Source organism: Lutra lutra, chromosome 13 (assembly GCF_902655055.1).
Source record: "Lutra lutra chromosome 13, mLutLut1.2, whole genome shotgun sequence".
NCBI lineage: Eukaryota > Metazoa > Chordata > Mammalia > Carnivora > Mustelidae > Lutra > Lutra lutra.
The window spans coordinates 17,737,700-17,764,784 of NC_062290.1; the positions used below are offsets into that span (position 1 = coordinate 17,737,700).

General features: G+C 44.6%; 2 protein-coding genes across 6 annotated transcripts in view; both read right to left on the reverse strand.

Annotated features, from left to right (window-relative positions):
- PRUNE2 (prune homolog 2 with BCH domain) overlaps positions 1–27,085 on the reverse strand; it is a 261,380-nt gene that overhangs the window by 71,526 nt on the left and 162,769 nt on the right. For all 5 annotated transcript variants that reach the window (XM_047699658.1, XM_047699659.1, XM_047699657.1 and 2 more), the window contains exons 7-9: positions 11,148–11,306; positions 1,356–7,863; positions 221–986 (exon numbers count right to left, since the gene is read on the reverse strand). In XM_047699658.1, the coding sequence (XP_047555614.1) occupies positions 221–986; positions 1,356–7,863; positions 11,148–11,306 (7,433 nt within the window). The remainder of the gene's footprint in view (positions 1–220; positions 987–1,355; positions 7,864–11,147; positions 11,307–27,085) is intronic.
- Positions 15,523–16,279, reverse strand: LOC125083325 (transcription initiation factor TFIID subunit 10-like). The gene has a single exon (XM_047699663.1). The coding sequence runs from the start codon at positions 16,258–16,260 to the stop codon at positions 15,604–15,606; it is 657 nt and encodes a 218-aa protein (XP_047555619.1). The 5' UTR covers positions 16,261–16,279; the 3' UTR covers positions 15,523–15,603.

The window sequence follows — 27,085 nt, forward strand, 5'->3', positions numbered from 1 at the left end:
TTGGTTTGGTTTTGTTTTGTTTTGTGACTGAAAATGGCCACAAATCATCATTATCTTTATGTTTATCTATCAGCTATTTTTACGGATGGTGCTTGGCCACACCTGGAAGCAAAGCTCCCACCATCTAGTTGTTCTTCGTATTCCACAATCCCTCACCATTTCCCCAGATTCTAATACAATATTTTTCAGTAGAAAAAAATAAATCTAGCTTTCAGCTTACCCTTTTGGTCTCGGTTTCCTCGTTCTGGGCTCCAGAAACTCTGTCTCCTCCTCCATTTCCGTTTCAAGGATCCTGTTTTTCCGAGAAGGCTGAGGTGGAAGCATTTCCCATTCATTGTCGTGGCGGGCAGCCTGCCCCAGAACCGCGTCCGGGCCAGCCCTGCCTTGGCCCTTGCTCTTCCGGGATTGGCTGCCCAGAGCAGGGGCCTCTTCTAGTGTTAAAGATTCCACAGGCTTCATTCCTCCTAGAATCTGTATGTGGGGGCCCTCACCTAAGCCACAAGGGGAGGTCAGCTCTACCACCTGGCCAGACTCTCCAGGCCCCGAGTTCCTAGCTTCTAACGACTGATCACCCTCCTCACTGTGACCCAAGACCATCCAGCTCTGGTCTTGCCCAGGGCTCTCAAGAGATGATCTCTTATCACCTTTGGGAGACATTGTCTCTACAGAATCATCTTCTCTTTCACTGAAGGAGGAGGGCTGACAGGAATCTGGGAGGCCTGCTAGCTGAGTTCCCGGCAGCCCTGTTTCTTCAGGACCCGTGGGAAACTCTTCTGATTCACATGTGCTTTCTCTGGCTTCCCGGGCCTCAGGTGTTGGGGGTGAATTTTCTTCATGGTTTACAAGTATGTAGTCCATGTGTAGCACATGACGATCTTCATTCTTCTCTGTGTACCTTTCTTCCCTGTATTCTGGTGTTATCCGCTCAGGCTCTTTGATAGAAATTACTTTTTCTTTTTCCAACTCTGACACTCCCTCGCTGGCTCCTAGAAGTGGAAGATGAAGGCGAGAAGGGGCGAACAAGGCAGAATTAACACATTATGTGATGTGTGATCTTTGCAAATGATTCATCTAAGGAGAGATAATTTAAGATATATATATAATTTTTTTTTTGGTAGAGCTGTTTTATTTTCCCAGGCACTCTCAAAGAGGTATTATAAAAGCCGCAGACATTTACTGCTGTTAATGGAGGATTTGGTTAAGCATGCACTGCAAATGCAGTTAGTTCCTCTTTTTACCCCCTTGGTAGGAAGAGCTTGGTTTACAAATACATTAATTGAGCGAAAGGGGCAGGTTCCGGGAGTGGGGGTTGGGGGGAGTGGGGTGGGGGGGTGGAGGACAGCGCTGTTTCTTACCATTTGGTGGTCCTATGTCTCCACCTGCTGGTGAATCCGAGTTATCTGTTTCTATTTCCCAGTCGATGTTCGATGGAGACAACTCAAGGTTGGAGTGGGCTCCCTCTGGCTCAGGACCTTCATGAATATGCAGCACAACCAGCTGTCCAGGCTGGCTGTTTTGGGTTTCTTCATGCTTTTCCTTGCTTCTTTGATTGGGAAGGGCAGAAAGCAGTATCTCAGCTGTTTCGCTGCCCAGAGACTCATCCTTGGGGGATGAGTCTGTTGATGGGGCACCAAGAGCCGGTTCTGTGAAGTAGGACAAATCGAAGGGCGGTGTGTAAGGTGCCAGCGATCGCTTCAGAGCATCTTCTTCCAAGGGAGGGTCACCACCATAGAGAAAATGCTCGGGCTCTTTCATTAAATCCTCATCGATATTTTGGCCCATGACATCATATTCAAAATCACCCCATGAGGCTTCGGATGAGCAGATATCTTGCTTCCCCGCATCCCCGTCAACTGGCGTGTCGGGATTGCCGTCTGATAATGTCAGTTTACTCATGTCATCTATCGTTCCCGTGGACGTGTTAAGACCTGAGGCGTCGCTGAAACTGTGGTCAAAGGCGGCTTCGCTTACATCCAGGCAAGTGTCTGAGGCCAGCAAGGCGTCAGGACCAGCAGCAGAAGTCTCGGTAGCAAAGGGCTGCTCATGGTCCAGCAAGGCTCCTGTATCTGTCTGGCTTTCAGGGGAAAAGCCCTCTGACATCGGCGAGCTGTTGCTGTCCACAGTCGGCTCGTGGAGAGTTACACAAATACCCGTTCCCACGTTTTCAATCATTGGGCTTGTCCTGTCGGCAAGCTGCAGATTTGGTGCTGGATCTGGGGCAACTCCTGTCTCAGATGCTTGGACATCTGTATTATTTCCACCACTGATTTCAGAAGGTTCAGGGGAAGCTTTGTGAGAGGCAGGTGGAGACGAGCCCCTTGTGTCCACCGGACCACTGATTGGGGGCAGTGGAATCACATCTTCAGAAGATCGTTCTGGATTGCCTGGGACAAATTCCTGCCCAGGCTCCGGACTGGGTTCTTCATCCGTCTTTGGCTCAGGGAGATATAACTCACCAGCTACCCCTCCGGGTCCCACTCCAGCCTGGATGTGCTGCTCTGTCTCTTGCTTTGCTTCGTAATCATGACATATATCAGGGCTGTTGGAAGCCTGAGAATTGCTGTCATAGTCACAGTGAGTCAGTATATCTGGATTCTCACCATCTGCTTTCAAGCTGAAGGGCTGCTTAGCATCCATCCACAAGTCAGGTGAAGCTGAGACCACTTGCCCACCCTCTTGGAAGTTGCCATGTAAAATATCTGGAACAAACGTGCCTTGGGGGCCCTCACTAGGGGTAGAGACATTCCATTCAGAACCCGACTTCTTTATCAACTCGGTGGAACAACTGACAGTGGGGAAATCTTCTGAGGCAATGGTTGAATTTGTTATTTCATCCGGATATGATTTTCTTTCTTCCCACCAATTTGTTTCTTGACACTCAACCATCGAAACGTTAGACATCACAGGTCCATTCTCATCTGTGTGAGTAAATGTTGGGTCGGGCTGACCCCAGACGGACAGCACTGCGCTCTGACACTGCTGATCTTGGGTAGGTGTTTCTGAAGTCAGTTCCTGACCGGCAGAAGACACGGAGCTTTGCTCTCTGGAATCCTTCTCTTTAATTTGGTCCAGGATTACCAGCTGGCTAAGCTGATCAGATTCTGGGTCTGGCTGCCTTGGCTGAATATTCCAAAGTTGCTCATGGGAGTTCTCCTCATTGCTATCCAGGAAAGGTGACTGATGTTCCTCAGTGAAAGGATTGGTACATTGCATTTCCATGGGTTCCGTGTCACCCTGCATGGGTACTCCCCAGGGACTCAAGTTTTGGTACACTGAAGAGCTCATCTCTAACACGCTACTTGAGCTAGGTAATTCCCTTTCCGATGTACTCTCAATTGGTCGTCCTCCTTGTAGAGAGGCATTCCACCACTCATTGCTCTCTGCTGAGAAGCCAAGCATTTCCAATTTAGAATAATTCTCATTCTTCGATTCACTTTGGGGGGAGATTTGCCACAGGGTATCTCCTGTCCTCACTGTTTCCGGAGATCTCATCTCCTTTTCCACTGCTGTGATCTGCAGTTCAGTCTCCTTTAGTGGCGAGAAACTCCAGTGATCGGGGCTATTTGGTTGACTGTCACAGAACGGAGTTGACTTTGTTGGTTCTGAACTGCCTCCATAGGCAGAAAATTCATCACTGGGATCAGCTGTGGCTGAGAACTTATTAGGGTCATTCAGTGAATCCCAAGCCCTGGGTTCACTCTTAGCAGCTTGACAAGTGCCCAGATGCCTCTCTTTCTCCCCTGACTCTTCATCCCCTACGCTGTCGTCATCAGAACCTGAGCTTGTTGCCATGAACCCGGCCTCCTCTGGCTGCAGAGTTTTAGAAACGTCATGCTCGTTTTTCTCCTGACGGCTAAACACTAGGTTTCCTTCTCGACAGGCAGTGGAATATTCTGAATATTTGCCTGTTTCAGGGCTGGATAAAGAGGAAAAGGAATCACCATCTAAGGAGTCATTCCAAATCTCTAAAAATTTAGGAACCTTGTGATCTAAGCTCTTTTCCAACCTGTCCATTCTGGTTTTCTCCAGGTCCTGCATTTCAGTAATTACTTCTACTTGACTGTTAGTAGTAATTAGTGCAGATTCTTGGTGATTCTGTTGGTTCCAATCATCTTGCTGCTGCTTCTGATGCCTTGTATTGGGTCCCTGGTCCCAGGAAAGCAATGCGGCTGAAGAATCGTTTAGGCCAGGACTGGATGCGCTGGAATGTGTGTACTCACTAGAAATACTATCTCTGCGATAATTTCCTGATGGGTCAGCTCCTGGAGGGCTGTCTTCGGTACTCTCGACTTCAGGATTCTTAGTTATCTCAGAACTTGGTAAACTGACCTGCGTGTTACTGTCTATAGAGGCCTCCCAAATGTCAAGGCTTTGGGGACATTCATGGGGTGGCTCTTGGTTCACTCTCTCTGGTTCCAGAACGTTACATTTTCCAATTTTCTCAAGATCCATTTCAGGTAAAGACACAGTTTTTGTTAATTTCAGCCCACCTGAAATTTCTGTGGTTTCCCCTGAATTTCTGTAATCCATGAGGTGCCTGTCACAGGTCTCTCGGACCTGCAGGTCTGTGTGACCATCACAGGGATCCGGATTATAGGACCCGCTCTCGTACTCTAAAACCTCCTGGGGTTCCTCATTCTGAGGACTGGAAGTGACTGAATGAGAGCTGCTTTTGCCCGATTCATTGCAGACTTCTTGATGTTGAGATGCCGCTGGGGAAGAGCATTCCTGGTCACTTGGCCCTTTTCCAGAAATCTCTGAGGTTCTATCTAGCATCTCCTCCTCACTGAGGCGTTCCCTAGCAACAGCTCCATGGGATTCCTCTTCACCTTCGCTTTGTCCATATTGAGGACCTTTCCACGGATCTGAGTGTGCCACATGTCCCGGATTCTCAAGGGTGGCTGCCCAGGATGCCGCATCCCTTGGCAGGGTTCCTCTGCCTGCACCCTGCTTATCAGGATCAAGTGTTCCTGACTCATTGGCTCCAGAAGCTTCTAGCACCTCTGGGATATAACTGTCCTTAATTTTTTCTGATGAGTTGGGAGTTTCAGAAGGTGACTTGTGTAGTTCAGAATCTGTAACATACGGTGGGCCTGGTATCATTAACGAAGACATGTCATTATCTCTCATGACGGAATCCCAAATGTTATTTGCGATGAGCTGCCCACTTTTTTCACTCAGGGTGTCATATTCCTTGGCAGGAGGGTCCTCGCCATGCTCAGAAGAGGCAGGGAGCTCCCAGTCTGCCTGATTTGCTTCCTGATACTCCACACCCCACGGTTCCAGCTGTCTCACGGAAAATCGGGTCTCAGGTTCGGGACCTTCAGCCTTGTATCCCTGTGCTTGACCTTCACTGGAGATCGCCACGCCAGCACTGCAGTCATCCCAGTCCAAATCGTTATCCATATCGGAGATGGTCGCAGTGGACTGCGTGTCCTCCAGAATCACCCTGTTCCACAAGTCGAGGCTGTCGGGGACCGCCTGGCGGGAGTTGGTGTTGCTGTGTAGAAGCGTGAGCTGACGGTTGGTCTCGTTGTACAGCTGCATCATGCTGGGGTCATCGTAACTGGATAGGCTGCTTTCCCCAATGTCATCGTCCAGGGAGATGTTCTTATCATCGGTGGGCTCTGTCTCGAGTAAATCTTTATCGGAGTTATGAGTGACATTTATTGAACAACTATTATCTGCATCAGGGGAACCCCACATTTCCAGGTTTCCGGGACCTGAGCTAATTCGATTCCTAGGTGGCTGCTCTGGGGACTGAGAAGGGATTTCAATCTCCCCCACGGCGGAGTTCGCGTCTTTTGACTCCATGTCTCCTTCTTTGGCAAATGGCTTGTTTTCTGTTTCTTTTTCATCTCCAGCAAAGGTTGGCGACGTGTAAGAGTCAGACGTGGAGTAGTTGGTGTCCAAGGGGGAAGGCACGGAATCTTCCCCCATGTTGGATGCGCTGTAATCGGAACATTTATATAAGAAGGAATCTTCCCATGGTGCCATGGCATCCGACCCGCCTTTTTTGATACCCTCCTCAAAAAGATTCCAGGAATCAACCTTTTCATATACCTTCCCCCTAATTTTTGCATCCACTAAACCATTCTGATCCTCCTTTGTTGGCTTAGAACTATTCCACCCGTGATCCAGATCGGAGCTGGGATTCCCAGATATAAGGATATCGTCCCTGGGGTTGTGGTTCTTCTGGCCCCAGATTTCTTCATTCTTTGCCTCGCTGGGTGAATTGTCTTCTGAAGGAAAAGAAAACCCACTTTTTGCCATGGCCCACTGGCTCGGGTCCCTCACAGACGGCGTCTCACCACTGGTTGGGTGCAGGTGCCAGGTACTTGTCAGAGCTTTGGCGCCATCTTCTTTACCAAAGGCCCTCCAGGCTGGGAATGACACCGCAGCGGCAGGGGCGCCATCTTCTGTGGGATTACCCCACGGCTCTGGCATCGCTGTGGGAGAGCGATCAGAACGCCACAAGGCGGCAAAGTCTTCTATCAGGTGATTTGTTCCCTGAGGAGAAGCATTTGGCAAATTCAATTTCTCCGGGGGCACGTTCTGAAACTGCAAATTGTCCTCATTTCGGTCTTGAATATTATTGCTGCCAAGCCCAGGCTGACCAAACTCAGACTCCCAGGGACTTGACTTTGGGAATTCGAGACTCTTTGGTTGAAATATAGAATCTGAGGCTCTCCTATCTGCTGGGTTTGGCTTATGATCTTTCCATGACTCAGGGCTCTGGAAGACAGACTCCTGCTCACTGGAACTCCAAGCATCTCCAATATTTTTAGAGTCGATTTCCAAACCACCCCACCAGCTGCTGCACCTCGCACGGGTCTGAGGTGGCCCGATGTGACCTGTGTTTATTGTTTTTTGGGTCACATTATCTGGATAGAGTAGAGCTGGTTCTTCGGTAGATGGTGAGCTTTCCACAAAGCTATTCATAGGTGTTGGTGGGACCCTCTTTCCAATATTTTTTAGCCTTTCTGGTGAAGGAGTTTTATCTCGCACAAAACCTGTCAGGCTCAAATTTCTTTCAGAGTGATCCCGGGGACTATCTTGTCTCTGACCAAACTCCTCATCAAATTCCACAAGGTTATCTTTGCCAGCCCCTGACAAAAGTGAACTGGATGAATAATTAGACATGTCCATCCCTATCCCACTGATTTCTTTAGGTCCGGTGTGGGGTTGTCCTTCTGATGAATCACTATTGGGGAAGAAGTCGTCTGCGGGAGAGTAGTCTGCAGAATGGGAAGATGGCTGGGACTGCCCAGAAGCCATGGGCGCTTGATCAAAGTTGAAGAGATCAAAAGATTCGCTGTGTTCTCCGGACCGGGCGTGCTCTTCAGCGACTGCTCCTTCGGGGATGGGACTATAGGAGTCAAACCCTGGGAGAAGGCTGTGGTGAGGCCCCACACCTTCTCCCACTGGACTGTCATCACTGAGGAAAACTGAGCTCTCCTTGGACGAACGGCTGCTCCTAATGGTGGCCAAGCCACTATCGGGGCTGACGAGGTCTAAGTTCCCATCCACCTGAGCCTGGTTAGAATCGCTCAGATCTGGAGGGTTTTCTATGAAATTCACAGAGCTGGGTTGTGGCTCTATGTCGGAGCCATACAATTCCATAATCCCGGAAGATCCCTGGGACAGTGGGGCGCTTCCTGCCACAGCTTCGGTCGAGGATGTCCGGCTGTTGGAAGCCATCTCTGGACACCTCCTGTTGATGACTTCCTTGACAAGAAGAACCACCTGATCACAGGTCACCAAAGGGTTCTCCTGCTGGTACACCAGGATCTCATCGCAGCCACATTCAAAGGGCTCCAGCTCGAGGCAAGGGTTCTGGCATTCCTCCAGCTCACAGCAAATCTGTCAGGGAGGCACAGGGGTTCGTGTGAGCACTTAGGCACTCTGCTCTTTGCAATTTGTCTCTCTTAGTTTTTCTTAATATAAGATTAATCTATGTGCATCGTTCTACAAAGAAGATCTCAAACAACTGAAGACCGCATAATGTAAGACACAGAAAATCCCACTTAAAGTAACGCCACTTTGGGGCGCCTGGGTGGCTCAGTGGGTTAAGCCGCTGCCTTCGGCTCAGGTCATGATCTCAGGGTCCTGGGATCGAGTCCCGCATCGGGCTCTCTGCTCAGCGGGGAGCCTGCTTCCCTCTCTCTCTGCCTGCCTCTCCATCTACTTGTGATCTCTCTCTGTCAAATAAATAAATAAATAAATAAAATCTTAAAAAAAAAAAATACCGCCACTTCTTTCTACAATCCCATCAAACCGGTTTTCTTTTAACTCAAAATCCCGCTGCTCAGTGTTGTTTGCTTCTGAGAGTTACAGGTTACGAGATTTAAACCATTTAAATCCTTTCCTTGGTGTAGCACAATATCATCTTCCAAGGAGTGAAGCTCAAGCTCACAAAAAGCTGAGATAATGCTGGTTGCTGAGAAAGTGGGGGTGGGATGAGTATGGGCACGAAGGGAAATGGAGCAGGAGGAGGAACCCAGGACCCTCTTTTACCTCCGAAAGCCTTTGCCTCATAAGACAAAGGAGAAAATAGGAAAGAGAAAGCTACCAGGGGTGGAGCTTTCCAACAGCATATGACCCCCAATTATCTCTTCCTGCCCCCGGCGAAGCATCGGCCTGGAGCCCAGAACAAACAAAGCTGCCCTTGGAGGCCAAGAGAAGGTGGTGAGAGGCTGGAACTGGGCTGCAGCTCTATGATTTTTAGGAAATGTCAGGGATATTTTGCCCACTGGGCTTTTGAAATGGCCCCACAGAAATAGCGGAGGTGGGCGCCTGGGTGGCTCAGTGGGTTAAGCCGCTGCCTTTGGCTCAGGTCATGATCTCAGGGTCCTGGGATCGAGGCCCGCATCGGGCTCTCTGCTCAGCAGGGAGCCTGCTTCCCTCTCTCTCTTTCTCTGCCTGCCTCTCCATCTGCTTGTGATCTCTCTCTGTCAAATAAATAAATAAAATCTTTAAAAAAAAAAAAGAAAAAGAAATAGCGGAGGTGAGAGCAACAACACTGAAAATAACTAGGGAGATCACATAGATAGTGATAATTACTCACATTTATTGTTTCCACACGGCAGGCGCAGTTCTAAGGGTTTTATGTGCACTATCTCCTTTCATCCTCACAATTATTCTGTACAAGGTAGGGATTTTTATCCCCATTTTGCCAGTGATGAACACAGAGAGGTAGCAAGGTCAGATACCTTGACCAATGCCATGCAGGTGACAAGTGATGGAGCCATGTTGTGAATTCTGTAGAGGCTGACCCTTAACCAACTGTGGTCCCATGGACCCAGAAGGTTTCCTCTAGGGTAGTCTTGACCTTGTGTCGGCTCAAGAGCTCTCTCTCAGGTGGCGGGGGGCTGGCATGGGGAAGAGGAGAGGCACGCCCAGCCGGCTCCGGAGCTTCTAATCCCTTCACCAGCTCGTCCACTTTTGTCTGTTTAAGATTAACCAATTTTTAAACCACTAAAGCGATTTCAAATCGCTACTAAAGCAATTGAAAACCACTGTTTTGGAGGCTTAGGAGGTGCAAGTCAGTCCCTAGGAAACCAGTGACCAGACACAGAATTCAGCGTGGAAACCCAGTGTAGAGTCAAAGCTTTGAAAAAGCCACAGGCTGGTAATACAATGCGCAGGTGTGTGAGGGTCAGAAGCGGGGGGTTGAAAGACACATCCGGCCGGAGCAGAAAGGGGCTCCTTCCTGTTTCACACTTGCAGTTGGGAATGCACAGAGGAGTTCGTGAGCATCTACAGTCACATGCAATACAGCCAAGACGGATCTCCTGGGGGACGGCAAGCGAGGACGCAGAAGGAGAAAGAAGTCTCGCGAGAGAAAGGAGTCTCGCGAGACTTTGCCCACAGCCCCGGGCGGACGGACAGGTGTCAATCTGTGAGTGAGGGAAGACAGTGACGAAACTGTTGTATGTTCATGTCCATGTTATAATGAATCATGTAGTTTCTCCTACTGGTTGTTAAATACACCTGGTTTGGTATAGCCAGTGCCCTATTTTGATTCATGTTGTCTACTTACATTATTTCCGAAACATTGGGTTAAAAAATTCAGTGATTAACCAAGAGGAGCTAATTAACACAGTTAGAATTTTAGTACTTAGAGACAAGCCAATTTTGATCAAAGCGTTAGATCAGTTACTAAACACTGGGCCCCAAATAGGTATTCAGACGGGGACTTAATTTTTTTTTTTTTTAGGTATAACCAAGTAGCAGCCCTCAAAGAAGATATCACCCCCAGGAGGACTTGCCTCTCTTTGGGTGAAACAGATACATTCTTTCTCTCTATGGATTCTGTCTAGAAGACAAACAGATACGGGGATCTTTTAAAATGCCCCATGTGGTCATGGGGGATAAGTCAATGATATCGGTGTTGTGTGATGACAGGTGGTAGCTACACTCATGGGCATAACACAATATACAGAGTTACTGAATGACTATGTTCTACACGTGAAACTAATGTAACACTGAGCGTCAACTGTACTTCCCTACAAAATACATTTAAAAATAAAATAAAATTAAAAGGCCTTGTATGGGGGGGGGGGCGGTGAAGGAGGCCAAAAGGTACAAGCTTCCCGTTACAAAACGTAAGTCCTGAGGATGTAATGTACAGCATGGTGACTATAGTTGGTAATACCGTATTATTTATTTGAAAGTCGCTAAGAGAGCGGGTCGTAAAGGTCCTCATCCCACAAAAACATTCCTTGTAACTACGCCTGGTGATGGATGTTAACTAGACTTCCTGGGGTGTGATCCCTTCACAATATGCACAGATATCAAATCGTTATGTTGTATCCTGGAAACTAATATAACGTTATATGTCAATTTCACCTCGATTTTTAAAAAAGGGCCGGTATCTATCTCACTGCCAATTCTGATTAGGTGATTTTGGGGTGACATAGCCTCAAAACTGAAAACAAAAACTCTGAAAAATTTGAAATAGAAATATATACATATGTATCTACATACCTAAATGGTCCAAGGTGCAAAATACCCCCACCATTTCTCGAGGACCTTATCTCTCAGGTGCATTTTCTTGAGCTGCCCATAGGTTCCCAAGCCCCGCCGCATGTTGTAACAGCCAGCAGGTTAGGAAGCAACTGGGCGGGAGTGAAGGAGGTCCTTACCTGACTGCACAGCTCGAGGTTCTGGGAATACACAGCGATCTGCCGTCTGGGCTGCTCTTCCTCCGACAGGTAGCTGGCCAGGAGGATGAGGACATCAAAGCCGAACTTGTCTGCAAATGCTTTCAAGTCATTGCTGATATTGCTGTGAAACATACAGTTCTGAAACAATAATAGAGCCATTGATATTAATGTCAGACGGCCTCGCCTCAGCACGTGTGCCACAAATTGGTCCCATGTTGTGATGTGCTGCGACAGGTATTTCTTATCAGACACACAAGTTGGCAAACTTTCATGCTATGGCTTAAAATATCCTTTGCTTGTTTGCTTTCCTAGTCCAAGGAAGGAAGGAGTCTTGGCTAGTATTTTTTTTTTTATTTTTTTGAGAGAGAGAATGGGAATGGGTGTGCATGAGCTGGGCGGGGGTGGGGGAGGAGCAGGGGAGGAGGTACAGAGGGAGAGAGGTGGGGAGAGAATCCCAAGCAGACTCCCAGATACGGACAGAGCCCCCTAGGGCTCCATCTCATCTCACTGAGTCAACTACGCGCCCCAGGCATCTTGGCCATTTTTCTGATAATTCAGACAAGTAACAAATGTCTTAAGAGTTTTTTCCTAAAATATTTATTTGAACATTGGCTTTGTAAAAAATACTTTTCCTTTTATTGTTCACAGGATAAGGAATAGCTGTTGAGTATTGCTACAACCAATTGCCAGAAAAATAGGAGGTTATTGTTGTTTTTTATTTCATTTTGATTTTTTTATTGTTGTTTTTAAAATAACTGTTATCCAATGATAATTATGATGCCAAGAAGAATCCATAAGATGACTCTAGCTAAGGTAACTGTATGCTTTTTATTCCAGTGTAGAAGTCTGGAGATTGATGGAAGGGCTATGATATCAGATCTTGCGCTATGTGGTAGCTAAGAAGGAATGAATCATTGTGGAAAAGGAGCCCACGACCACAAACCTACGGCTCACATCATCTCCAAATACGTGCTGGCCTTTTTCAGTTTTATTAATGGCAATGAGGACCACTTTGTTGACATAGTTGTTTCTCTTTCTTAAAGGAAGGAACTGAAGACCAGATGTTAGCCCCTAACATAATGCTTGGAATATACTAGTTGCTCAAAAAAATGTTTTTGTCTTTGTTTTAAAGATTTTATTTATTTACTTTAGAGAGAGAGAGAACAAGCGAAAGTGAGCATGAGCAGTGGGACAGGGGAGGAGCAGTGGGACAGCGGGGAGCAGAGGGCGAGGGGGAAGCAGACTTCCGGGGGGAAGCAGGGAGCCCCATATGGTGGTCGATCCCAGGACCCCAGGATCAGGACCTGAGCCAAAGGCAGACACTTAATGACTGAGCCACCCAGATGCCCCTCAAAAAAAAGGTTTTTGAATGACTGGAGAGACAGACACACAAAATCAGCCTTTGCTACATAACCCTCTATCACAGTGCATATATATATACACACACACACACACACACACACATATGCTGTAATTACATATAAATATATATGATATGTATATATCATATATATCACATATCTGATATATGATATATATCCATATATATGTCACAGACAATCGACAGTTGACTGCACCACTCAGTTGAAATCACCACAATGTGCACTCAAGAGAGACAAAGAATTCTATTCATTTTTTTTAAAGATTTTATTTATTTGACACACACAGAGAGAAATCACAAGCAGGCAGAGAGGCAGGCAGAGAGAAAGGGAGGAGGAAACAGGCTCCCTGCTCAGCAGATAGCCTGATGCGGGGCTCGATCCCAGGACCCTGAGATCATGACCTGAGCCAAAGGCAGAGGCTTTAACCCACTGAGCCACCCAGGTGCCCCAGAATTCTATTCATTTTTGTTCTGATATAAAAAGCATCAGAACTGTGTGTGCCACTGGTAAAGTATTTTTTTTTAATATTTTATTTATTTATTTGACAGAGAGAGAAAGATCACAAGTAGCCAGAGGGGCAGGCAGAGAGAGAGGAGGAAGCAGGCTCCCCAATGAGCAGAGAGCCCGATGCGGGGCTTGATCCCCGGACCCTGAGATCATGACCCGAGCCGAAGGCAGAGGCTCAACCCAGTGAGCCACCCAGGTGCCCCAACCACTGGTAAAGTATTAAAGTGACACGGAAATATGTACCACAGGAAGTGGAGGTGCGACGTACACCCTCCCCAGATAACTGTGACCAGGAGCCAGACAGTTCAGTGCAAAGAGATGAGGGCATTTCCCGTGCCCAGCTTTATGTTTGTATGTGGTTGTTCTTTGAAACTTGTGGATTTCATATTTGTGGCTCAGATTATTTACTGGCTGCTTAAAATATCCATAACACATGTACTCTGTAATTCTGCTGAGTTGAATGTCAAAGTCTCTGAGGCCCCGAGAGGCCACAGGAGACACCTGACAGGTGTGGGAGCCCAGCCCATCATCAGCTTCCACACCTCAAGGAGTGGTTGTTGCCTACTTTTGCAGCAGACGCTCTCACTAGCCGTCTCTGGAGAACGCTTCCCTTTTTGGGTACAAGGAATTGCACCGGGGTGTTGACAAAGCTCTCAGGATACATTGTTGGTGAATACCAAGGATCTATTGTACTGACTTGGTAGTGAAATTTAGGATGTTCAAACACAACAGCTTTTGCAACATGGGTCTCGGAAAGCATACTGTCAGTTTTCATGCTTTTTATTTATTGCCCATGTGTCATAGTAGCAATCTCTAGACACTTAAAAAATAAATTCACCCACAATAGAAGTAGATATTTAAAATGATATACGCTTTTATTTTATTTTTTTTTAAAGATTTTATTTATTTGACAGAGAGAAATCACAAGTAAGCAGAGAGGCAGGCAGAGAGAGAGGAGGAAGCAGGCTCCCTGCTGAGCAGAAAGCCCGATGCGGGGCTCGAACCCAGGACCTGGGATCATGACCTGAGCCGAAGGCAGCAGCTTAACCCACTGAGCCACCCAGGCGCCCCAAAAATGATATATGTTTTTAAATTGGACCTCACATTATACACAATGCACATTCAATAAACGAAATTATCTCAAATCATCATTGATCTTGTCCCTCAAGAGGACCTCAGTGCTGAGCTTATCATGAGCCGTCATGAATTATAAAAGCAGCTATGGTCCTGAAGGAAAACAAGAATGGACAGCAGCTACCTACGTCTTATCTCCTACATCTTCCAGACTAACGGTGTTGGCCAAAAAGCTTAGCAATTTCCCTTTCAAAATATTTTTTTTTCGGGGCGCCTGGGTGGCTCAGTGGTTAAAGCCTCTGCCTTCGGCTCAGGTCATGATCTCAGGGTCCTGGGATCGAGTCCCGCATCGGGCTCTCTGCTCAGCAGGGAGCCTGCCTCCTCCTCCTGTCTCTCTCTCTCTGCCTGCCTCTCTGCCTACTTGTGATCTGTCTGTCAAATAAATTAAAAAAAATTTTTTTTTTTCGGTATGTACAGAAAATCCCCCGCATATGGTTATAAACCCTTGAAAAAAGATACAACACTTCGAAGAGATTTTTCACAACAATTATTACGAGACTCCCAGCTAGGTCACTTGAACAAAAGAAGGCAGGTTTTACTGGTAGCTGAGCCCAAGAACAGGATGCAGTAGATTCAGCATTATTCAAAGCCATAGTTGTGGAACATTTGCTATTCCAAACTGTTGGCTGAACTCCAATCTGTTTGGATTCTTCCGTGTACAAATGGCAGCTCTAGGATCTTTTGGGACTCAAGTCCAGAGGCTTTGGCAACACCAAACATCTTGTTAGGGATGCTGTCTCAGGCCATGCTCCAGACCTACGTAAGCAGAAAGTGCATTCTCCAAAAATCCCGGGTGATTTGAAAGCACATTGGAAATTGAAAAGCCCTTTCAAAAAGGGAGGCATATATTTTTTTGACATATTTCCTTCTGCCCCTTTCTTTGGTTTCTTTCAATGCTATCATTTTCCTGGGACTTTTATTAACTCACACCTCAGTGTCTGGTTCCTCACACCACCTTCATCAAAAAAATCACCCCAGGGCGGGTGTGTGTTTCTGAGCCACTTTGCTAGAATATCTCATTTATTGGGTCAAGGATTGGGTCCAAGATTCTGTATCTTCATTATGTGAAAATCAAGTGATTCTTCGAATCAAGCTCCTTCGGGTGATCTCCAGTTCTCCCCTGGGTGGCCCTCAAACCCATACGGTCGTATGAAGTATTGAAAAAGCAAAGATTCGCGTGAATCACTTGGGCACGTTTCATGTTACTCTACCTCCAAAATGGCAGTCGTCAACAACTATGTCCTGTCTACCCTCATGTAACTGACCAAACCAGAGTTGATCTTTTTTTTTTTTTTTTTTTTTTTTTTTCCCAGCATGGGAGGGACCAGCCCTGCCTGTCACAATAAAGTTTATTATGAAAACAGGCTGGTATGGGGACAAGGGGACAGACAAGTACATTTAGGTTGGGTGGCTCAGGTGAAGTAGTGCGGCTTCTTCACATTGATGCCATACTCCCTGAGGGCAGGGGTCAAGTCCTCCATGGTTGGAGTGTACTTGCGGTCCTTGCTCTTGCTTCGGGAGCTGCCAGAAGCTGTGCCCTTCATTTTGCAGTGCTGTAGGGCATCGTTGGCAATATCTGAGATGAATTTCTGGGCAGCTAGGGAGATGAGCCGAATTATGCGTGGGTCCGAAGCCTCAAAGCCAGCACGGTTCAGGTAGTAACCAGTCACTGCGTCTGGGATCGTAGGCGTATAATCCTCCAGCTGCATCAGGAAATCCACCAGAGGCGTGCTGGACACCACCGGCTTCACGTCTCCGTTGGCCGCGCTCGGCAGTACATAAACCCCGTTAGACATGGCCCCCTCCGGGGGCGCCGCTCCGCCAGCCGACACCGGAGCCGCCCCGCGCCGTTCGGCCGGCTCCCCGGCCCGCGCCGCCACGGGTCCCGTGCCCCCTGCCGCAGCTCCAGCCCCAGGTCCCCCTGCAGTCCCCGCGGGGCTGGCCTTATTCTCCGCAGCGGTGCCAGCGGGCAACGCTGCGGGGGCCGAGACCGCGGGCGCCGGGCCCGGGGCCGAGGCAGCGGAGCCCGGCGCCGCCTCGGGGTCCGCGCCGGAGCCGCTGCAGCTCATCGGGCCGGTGGGAGAGGCGGCGAACCCAGAGTTGATCTTAATGGCTTTAGGAGTGTGTCAGTAGGATCTTGTTGAAAACAGCATCAAACAAGGGAGTGAGTGAGAATCTTCAGGAATCTGGGAGGCAGAGTCTGTTTGTTCTGCTTTTATGCCGGTGCTATTTGCATAGGAGATAATTTATTATTGTCTTCTAGCTACGCAGGGAGTCATGTGCTACCGCAGCTCTTCTGTTGCTGACAAGCTAGGCTGGCCCTGAATAAACAGCACTTCATCATCAACACAACCCAACTGTAGATACAGGTTGGCATTTTATTCCCCCCATCTGCCTTCCACCTGATAAATTACTGTTTTAGTTACATGTATACAAATACTATTTGTTAATCTGCTCAAATGTCTCCAAAATGTCTCTTCCACCTTCAGTTAAAATTATATACATACACATCTGTGTATCTCACTCAATTTGCCAAAGGTTTAGAAAATGAAGAGCTCCTACCGTAACTTACCACCCCCTGGCTCCATCATACAGTCCTCTACCTTAGGAGCAGGACCCCAGCCTGAGATTGCTGCTAGGAATTTACAAAGTTACCCTACTCATCATTATAGCTGGGAACTAACTGGCTGGCACAAAATCCAGCCTATTCCAGTACCTCAACTGGGAAGAATGGGAAGTGCCTCCTGTCACTGTCCTTTGTCATCCATGGGTCCAAAGATTCAATCATTAAACATTTTTAGAGGTCATGAGTACTTTTGTCCAAGTAATTCCTAGTGTTGGAATGGGTTGGAAGAGCCTGGAAGTGTGGCGAGAAAAGGCTTTATTATTTAAGGTGAGTTTGATGATCACAATGACCAAGAGCAGGGAAACAGAAATGAGATGGCTCTACTTTAACTCCTATCACAACTGAGACAGTGACAGTGATAGTGTCCAGGAGATTCATTACATTTGTGGTTGAAAGTCTGCAGACAAACGTGGTAGAAAATTACATTATCTCAAACTAAAATCCTGTTTTAGTTCTTATTCCATTGCTCTGAAAAATTGAGTCTTTGTGCCATGTGCTGATCGTCGTAGCGGATCACATGAAATAAAAGCGATGTCTTGTAAACATTTGAGTACTGAAATGTGGCTATTCCCTGAGAGAGGAAAACCCACTCTATTACATTGCTGGTATAGTCCTATCCTCCCTTGTCTTCTGAAGCCCTCTGTCCCGTTTCTGCCTCCATCCTTCCATCAAAACTGCTCTTCTCAAAACTACCAATTACAGGGCACCCAGATGGCTCAGTCAGTTGAGCATCTGCCTTTGGCTCAGGGTCCTGGGATCGAGCCCCAGCATTGGGCTCCTTCGGTAGCCGGAAGCCTGTTTCTCCCTCTGCCTCTGCTTGCCACTCCACCTACTTGTGTACTATCTCTCTCTCTCTGTGTGTCAAACAAATAAATAAAATCTTTTAAAAAAGGAAAAAAAAAAAAAAAGGACCAATTGCTTCCAGGTGGCAATACCCAAAAGTCACTTTCCTGCTTCTACTCTATTTGACTTCTCCCAAGAATTCTGCGAGGTCGACCCTCTCCTTTCCTTGAAACATGTCCTTCCTTCACTTTGCTGCTATCACATTACCCTTGTTTTTCTCTCAGCTCCCAGGCTCCAACTAGGTCCTCTCTGCTGGTTCCTTTTCCTTTTGAACCTCTAAGTGTTCAAGCCTCAGACTGTGTTCTCACATGTCTTTTTCTTCTCTATGTACACATTCTCTTTGGGGATATCATCCAGTGTGCTGGCTTTCAAACAGTCTGTCTACCAGGGACAACCAAGCTACATCCACCTGAACTCTACCCTTGTCTATCCACATGCTATTTCCACGTAAATGTCTAATAAACATCTCAAAAAACAAACAAACAAACACCAACCTCCACCTCAGTTTGCCCCATATCATTAAATGACACCATCAGGCACCCAGTTAACTCAGCCAAACATCTGGATATCACTGATTCTTTTCTTTTCTCATTCCTCATCAACAAATCCTGTGATTTTTTACTTCTGAAACATGGTTCGAGTCCAAACGCTTCTCTCCATCTCTATTACTGTCCCAGCCACAGTCACCATCATCTCTTACTTGAATAGTGGCAACAGGCTTCTGACTGATCTCCCTCAAGCTGCTCTTGTGTCTTATGATCGGTTCTTCCTGCTGCACCAAGAGAGAAATTTTTAAAATGTAAGCAGAGGGGCACCGGGGTGGCTCAGTCGGTTCAAGTCTCTGCCTTCGGCTCAGGTCATGATCCAGGGTCCTGGGATCGAGCCCCGCATCGGGCTCTCTGCTCAGCGGGAAGCCTGCTTCCTCCTCTCTCTGCCTGCCTGCCTCTCTGACTACTTGTGATCTCTGTCTGTCAAATAAATAAGTAAAATCTTTAAAAAAATAAAAATAAGGGGCGCCTGGGTGGCTCAGTGGGTTAAAGCCTCTGCCTTCGGCTCAGGTCATGATCCCAGGGTTCTGGGATCGAGCCCCGCATCGGGCTCTCTGCTCAGCAGGGAGCCTGCTTCCTCCTCTCTCTCTGCCTGCCCCTCTGCCTGCTTGTGATCTCTGTCTGTCAAATAAATAAATAAAATATTTAAAAAAAATAAAAAAAATAAAAAAATAAAAATGTAAGCAGAATCATGACACTTCGCTTACAGCTACTCAAAAGTTTTCAGGGCAACTGTTATTACTATCATTTTATTTATTTTTTAACTGGGAGGAGGAAGTCTTAATGTCCTCAAAATCAAGTTCTTATAAATTAATGGAAAAAAGTAAGCATAGCAATAGAAAAACAGTTTACCATATGACATTTACAATTGGAATACAAATGCCAATAAATATCTGAGCTCACTGATAATCGTAGAAATCCTTTGATACTAAAATATTTCACCTTATCTTTTCCTATTTTGGCAAATACCTCCTAAGAGGCGTTCTCATACACTGTTAGAAATACATTCTAAAGAAATAATCAGATACTCACACAAAAGGTTTATGGACAAAGCTATTCACTGGGTTGTTGCTTTAATAACTAAAACTTAGAAACGGTCTAAATGTCCAACAATAGAGAAATGGTTAAATGAATTATGAAAGAGTCACACAAAAGAACAGAACGCTGTTCTTTTACAAATTTTGGTATAGAACTAGTTATTCCTATTAAAATTTCTTGCCTTATATCCTTTATAATATATATGAACTTTCAAGTGATAGTCACACACATTTTTAAGTCACTTAAGTGACTCACATATAAAATTTTTAAAGGTGATGGGATTGAGGAATTTACACAGAGTTAAATGTGAAGTAAAGTCATTTAAAAATGATACAAGATTTAAGAAATGGGTAAAGAGTGTTTATCTTGTTACTGAAATCCTTATTTTTTTAAAAAGAATTTATTTGACAGAGAGTGAGAGAAGGAAAGAGAGCACAAGTTGGGGGAGCAGCAGAGGAAGAGGGGGAAACAGGCTCCCTGCTGAGCAGGGTGCCCGATGCAGGACTCGATCCCAGGATCCTGAGATCATGACCTGAGCCGAAGGCAGAGGCTTAATCCACTGAGCCACTCAGGTGCCCCTGAAATCCTTATTTTTTAAAAATATTTTATTTATTTATTTGACTGAGAGAAAGAGAGAGAAAGCACAAGCAGGGGGAGCAGCAGAGGGAGAGGGAGAAACAGGCTCCCCACTGGGCAGGGAACACGATGTGGGGCTCGATCCCAAGACCCTGAGATCCTGAACTAAGCCAAAGGCAGATGCTTAACTGGCTGAATATTTAATTCCAACTTACACTCAGTGAATGAGCTTCTGTTTCTCTATACACAAATAACAGCTTTTAAAGGATCAAAAGATTGCATGGTGATTTCTCCTTCTGCTAAGTCACCAAGAATAGAGCCTGCTCCTTCCTTACCATGTTTCTCCTCCAAGGGCCACCTGCCCTTCTGTAGACGTTACTCCTTGTGCTAACACTTTCTGTGTAGGTCCAGCATTCTGGACTACACACCTAATCCAAAAACAGTTGTCTCTCTTACAAATTATAAATGAAATACATTGCATAAGGTTTTTAGTAAATGCAATAAATTATTTTCTTTTTTTTTTTAAGATTTTATTTATTTATTTGACAGAGAGAGATCACAAGTAGATGGAGAGGCAGGCAGAGAGAGAGAGAGAGGGAAGCAGGATCTCTGCCGATCAGAGAACCTGATGCGGGACTTGATCCCAGGACCCTGAGATCTGAGCCGAAGGCAGCGGCTTAACCCACTGAGCCACCCAGGCGCCCTGCAATAAATTATTTTCTAATGTCAAGAACAAGCTATGCCAGGATTTATTACATTTGAGATTCTTTTCATCTTATAGGAAATAGAAAAATCAAGTGAGCGGGTATTTTTTTTTGGGGGGGGGGTAGGATAAAAATCCTGCCCAAGATGAAAACAGAAGCATGTCGAGCCTCATTTTGGGGGAACAGCGAGGCTTAGAAACATAGCTTGACAGTCCATAACCACCTAGCAAGCACAGTGACCAGCATGGATTGCTGAGTTACTGAAATTTAAGAGTATAGTTTGACATTTATACTCTACATGGATTTATTTCTAGACTGAGGACTATTTTTTTTTCATCAAGATATAAGAAAAATGCTGAGGTGTGTACACAAATGTTCTAACTGAAAGCTTTATGATTTATGCTACCAAAATTCCATTATGATGTTTAAAATATTCAGCAATAATAAAGTCTGATAATTTTGACAGGAAAATGATTTATGAGAACACAAAATGCATAAATTAAGAGATTTCATTTATTCTGTTTTTCAGCCACTCTTTAATTGGTAAGCAAAGATATTTCCCATGTTTTTACCAGATGTCATTTAAAAAAAAAAAAGCTCTATTGTTCATATTTTTATAAGCTCACCAAGGCATTTAAGTAGTAAAAACTTCACTGGGTCTATTAAAACTATATTATACATCATACTTTGAAAATAGAGTCAGATAGTACATAATATTCTTCATAGCTAAAGAGAGAGCTCTATTGTGAAAAGATTTTGTGAAAATTAAAAATGCTACATTATATAAATGAGTATATAACATATGTACAGTGTGATTTTCATCGAAACCAGTAGTGAATTGCCTATCATGATTTAACCAAGCACTGTGTCTACCTTAAGCCCCCTGTTACATGCTTTGCATCATCTCATCTAAACTTGAAGATACCCTGATGAGGTGGGTAACATCATTTCTGTTTCACACTGGGAGAAAGGAGGCTCTGAGAGGTAAAGACACAGACATGTGACATGGCTGATCCAGGTGAAAAATGGGAGTAGAACCCATGTTCTGACCTCTATGTTTTTCTTGAATGAGAAATTCTTCACCACCAAAGATACTACTAATGAATTCTGGTTTTAATTTAACAAAAAACATTTTTTTGCCCCTTCCTCTGTGACTATGTAGTATCCACTCACCCTCATTATTATACACAAGCAAGTCACACCCTTGATTTTAACAAATGCTAATAATAATGAGCTGTTCACATTTTTTTGTGATTCAATATTATCAAGCCTTATGACCAATTTCCAGTTTTTCATCTACTCTCTGAAATAGAAGTGTGGGATGACCATTAACTGTATGTATAGGCCTAAAATTGAAAACTCACCCAAAGAAACTGCTATGAAGAAAGAATGTTTTGACATTCTTACAGCAATATGTACTTCTAAAAAGTTGGGCATGCATGTGTATGCAGAAAACCTAGAAAGCAGGAGAACTGGTATGGTCACAGGTTACCCAGAGTTGCCCCCATGTAGTTTTGCTTTCTTTGGTAGCTTCCACGCATGATGGAAGAATCTCAATTAACATTCAGGATATAAAAACGTTATCTAGGGATGCTCCCAACATTGTTTCTTCTGCTCAAAAGCCCAAAGAAACCAGGAATTAGGATTCACAGGATGGTAATTTTTATGATATATAATACATATACAGTATATATAATATAATATAATATAATATAATATAATATATATAATAATATATATAAAATATATAAAACATAATGTATAAAATAAAGAAGTAATTTTTAACCATGAGGGAATGGGAATCTTAATAGGAAGTGTGAAAATCAATTAAAGGGGAAAAAGCACAAAAAAATTAATAAAGGGAACCTCATTTAGAATGATGTCAGGAGGGCAGCATGGGAAGCTCTCACTTTTTACCACTTGTTATCAATTGCAGAGCCAACAGGAAGAGACTGACGGTGCAAATAAACACTACTATCCAGCAGGAGCAAGAAAGGCTTTCCTTCTGCCTTGGTAACAGCCCAGCCAATGAGAGACTGTCACAATTCAGCCAATGAAAAGCCACGATACTTCAGACTCCCGTTTACTCCAATGGGCTTTATGTTTCCCTGCTTCCTGCTCCCCACTTCCTCTATAAAAGAGTGTTCCTCTGCTTCCAGGCTCTGACTTGCCTATGGTTTTCCATAGCTTGCTTGACCTGGATTGCAATTCTCTGCTACTCCTGAATAAATCCTTTTTTGCTGGTAAAAAAACCTGAGAGTTTTAATTTTTAAAGTTAACAGAAGAACTTACGATACCTCCATCTTTTCAAGCAAAGCCCGCCTATAAAGGCATAACCATCCATGACAAAATGATTTGTCAATCTGCAAATAGATGCTTCAGTGTAGGTCAAGCACGTCATAAGTGTTAAAGGAGAAACCAAGAGTCTTTTAAACAATCACCCTAGTAAGGTCGTCATTTGGGTCAAAGAATTCAAGAAGAGAAGGAGAGTGCACATGTTTGTTGAAAATTGAAAATTACTGTTTTCATGTCATCAGTTATTACCTCCTATAACCATATCATTAATGAAGAGAAAGAGCACGTGAAAGAGAGTGAGGGAAGGGGAGGAGGAGGGGGAAAGAGCTCAAGTGGAAGCACAGGTTTAAATGAAGAACCTCTTAAAATGGAGTGGTTTCACGTCAACCTGAAATTAAACAAGTTGAAGTCTTGCCCCATCCTTACTGTCTCCATCATAAAGAGAACCAATATTAGAACCACAGAGAGCTGCTCTGAAGAATGATGCTTATATACTGTAATCCATAGAGGAGATGAAGGCAGACACTTACAACTAGTTAATAGTAGATTGAATAAGTGCATGTGGGGAGGTTCACAACCAATTAAAGATAAATAAGTCACGATCTCATTAACAAGGTCAGCCTAATTTACACATCCTTTAAGGACAGACCCATAATCATCAAAACTTTTTGATACAATATGGATGGAAGGACTCAGCAGGAAAAGGGCTACACTGTTGTTCTCCTCGAAGGGCCCCTTTGTTAGAATTTATGTGTGTTTATAAGCACTTCTATATGGGAATGAGTAACTCAGGACCCATGCGTAATGGAAAATCCACTCATTAGTCATGCTTTATTTTTGAAATGGTGGAACCTGGGCAACACTCCAGCTACCAGATAATAATACTGAATTATTTCCACAATGTGTATAGATGTTAAAAAAAAAATCCCTATTGGCTTGTTTTGAGCCATGAGCTTGAAAACTTACAGCTTTATTTATTTTTCTTTGTAAAAATAAATCATCTAGTTTGAGCAATATTTCGAGAAAGCAGGAAACCTTCCTTCCTCGCTGGGTACCCTTTTCTGATTTATGGAAACCACCAGTCAAGTCTCTAGAGCACTAGCTGTACGTGTACATTACACACACTTCCAATGTTTCTAAGCTGTGTCAATATTAACCTGACCAAATGAAGATCAAACTGTCTCTTTTGTTCCTCATGCTCCTCACATGGGGAGCACAATATGCCTCTTGTCAGAAGTGCTTCATCATTTTGGCTCAAGGAAACTGTCAGTACAGTTTGGGATTCGTTCTTCATGGGCAGATATCCTGATGGGTCTAATGAAGCCTTTCTGCTGACAACTCATTTGCTAAAAATACCCAACCATCACCAAGTTTAAGTGGAGGAATATGGTTGTGTCCCCTTTGCTATCACCCCAATGAAAGTAATTGTTTTGAAGTCTAAACAAATCTATGTTATCCAGGCAAACGCCTCTCCCCACTTATGTATGTGTTCTTGCTAGTTTCCATTTGCTCACTAATAAACTTTATGACATTCTTAAATTGGAATCTAATAGGGTAAACACCAATCTTGGAGCACACATGCAGAGCCAACAGTCTGTGTGTACCATTTGTTGCAATCTAAGCTAATTACCAGAAACCCCCTCCTGCAAACAGATACACTCTGGGGTGTGTGGTTTTATTTCCATTTGGAGACGTCTGTGTGTGGGGATCTCAAGGAATTCATTTTCAGGGAAGGACACTGTATTGTCATGACTCTCTTGGTCCCAAGTCACAGTAACTTACACTGACTTCAGAGAAAGGAAGTCAGAAGGATCTGGGGGGTGTTCTCAAAAAAGCAAATGAAGAACTGGGAGTAAATTGGGAGGAGGCGGGGTGTTGCCAGGGATGTGCTTCTTTGTTCTCTTCTGGCTTCCTTCTCCTCTTTTGTGACCAACTAGCATCTTCTGTGTGCTGGGATACATGAGCCAAGTGTAGACCCTTCAAGTTCAGTCAAGGTTCATTGCCTCTTGGTTTTGAGTTTGAAAACCCCAAGGAAGGAATTGTGGTTGTTTCCACTTGGGTTGGGTGCCTAATCCTGCACCAAGCAACTGAGAGAAATTGGAAAGACCACAAATACCGATATGGCACTCATCATGACAAGAGAGATGGGTAAGAGTCATTTCCTGGAAGAGGAGGCTGATCAGGTCAACACACAGGTAGGCACCCTAGCTATCAAGCTCAAAGGACTCACTCTCTCTGTCTCTTTCACACACATGAGATAATTTCCCAAATCCCCATTTTCTTTCTAGCTAACCAAGCCCCAGTCACAGACAGAGACATACAATGCTTGGAAAGTTAACTTGAGTCAAATGATTTAGCTGTTTCATTTCATGGTGGTTTGGACCCCAGTTAAGATGGGTATTATAAAAAGGAGTTATGCTTCATCAATCAAAAATACATAGTACCATCTATTGAACCCAGGAAAAAGAGGCCAAGCCTCCTTCACCTTTATCCTTTCAGATCAATGTGAGGAATCCCCTTTCTGGCCCCAGAGGTCTTCAGATGCTCTGATCTCCCTTATAATGGTCAAATTTCCGTTGCTATTTGCACCATTCATGTGAGACACCAACATGCTTTAAATACAAATGAGAAATGATCTACAGCCCCCGCCTGTAAGGCAAAGCATATTTGGGGACAGTTGTGTGAATATGTTATCATTTTATACAAGAGTTATTTATAGAAGAGCTTTAAGCAGGCCAAATGCTGGGGGGGGGGGTGGCGGGGATCTGAATTCATAACAGGTAAAAAATTAATAACTTCAGAGCAGGGTTTCTCAAATTCAGCAATGTGGATATTATGGCTGGAAAAGTCTTCGTCGTGGGAGCTGTTCTGTATATTTCAGAGTTTTTAGCAGCATCCTGGCCTCTACCCAAATAGATGCCAGTAGCAAATTCACTCCCCAAGTTGTGACAGACATGTCTCCAGACATTGTCAATTGTCCCCAAGGGGCAAAAAAATGCCCTAATTAAGAATAACTTCAGAGAAGGGCGCCTGGGTGGCTCAGTGGGTTAAGCCGCTGCCTTCGGCTCAGGTCATGATCCCAGGTGCTGGGTTCAAGCCCCACATTGGGCTTTCTGCTCAGCGGGGAGCCTGCTTCCTCCTCTCTCTCTGCCTGCCTCTCTGCCTACTTGTGATTTCTCTCTGTCAAATAAATAAATAAAATCTTTAAAAAAAAAAAAAAGAATAACTTCAGAGAAAAATATTGGGGGAGTTTTGCAAGCTTAATAACTCAAATCACACCCAACTTTTCCAGAAACATTACTGCAAAAAGCAAGACATATCATTAATTTCATCTGGCTTAGGTAGGAGAAAAAAAATTTCAGGGATGAGGACATCTACATGAATACATTGCACTCATCAGCCAAATGTTTCCTTTTTGTAAGTAGGCAAAAATTAAAAATTTCTATCAATTGTCTTTTAGTTTATATTAGTATGCTTGTAAAATAAACAGCATTTTGATTCTCTCAAACAAAGGAAAAGCAGGATGATTTTCTTAAAAAAAAAAAAAAAGCCAGATTTTACTGAAACATCTATTTCCTGTGCCAGAAAAACAAAGTTTTTCTCTGGGTATTTTCCAGAGATTTTTTTTTAGTCTAGAAAAATTCTATTAACCCAGGTCAGTAATGGGTAAGTAAGGCATTTTTATTTATTTATTTATTAAAAGATTTAATTTATTTATTTGACAGAGATTGGTCACAAGTAGGCAGAGAGAGAGGGGGAAGCAGGCACTCTGCCGAGCAGAGAGCCTGATGCAGGACTTGATCCCAGGACCTTGAGGTCATGACCTGAGCCGAAGGCAGAGGCTTAACTCACTGAGCCACCAGGTGCCCAATAAGGCATTTTTAAACACCATACTTATATTTGGGATGCCTGAAAATGATATAAAGACTTATCTGTTAACTCAGTTATGGTATACCCCAAATAGGGTGGGTCTTGAGGACAATGCAACAGGTCTCGGGCATTGTGAGTAGTCCATGAATGGCCAGCATCCATGTCTGATAACAGGCTACAGGGAAAAATTCATCAAAATCCATTTCTGAGTCACACACACACACACACACACACACACACACACACACACACAAATACAAATACTCAGACCCCTCCTAGTGATATTTAAATTTAATTGGTTTAAGGGAGGGGGGCTGGGAACCCATATATTTTCCAGAAAGTTCCAGCCTTTATTCTAATGTGCAAATCGGGTGCAGAATGATGGTCTATACTG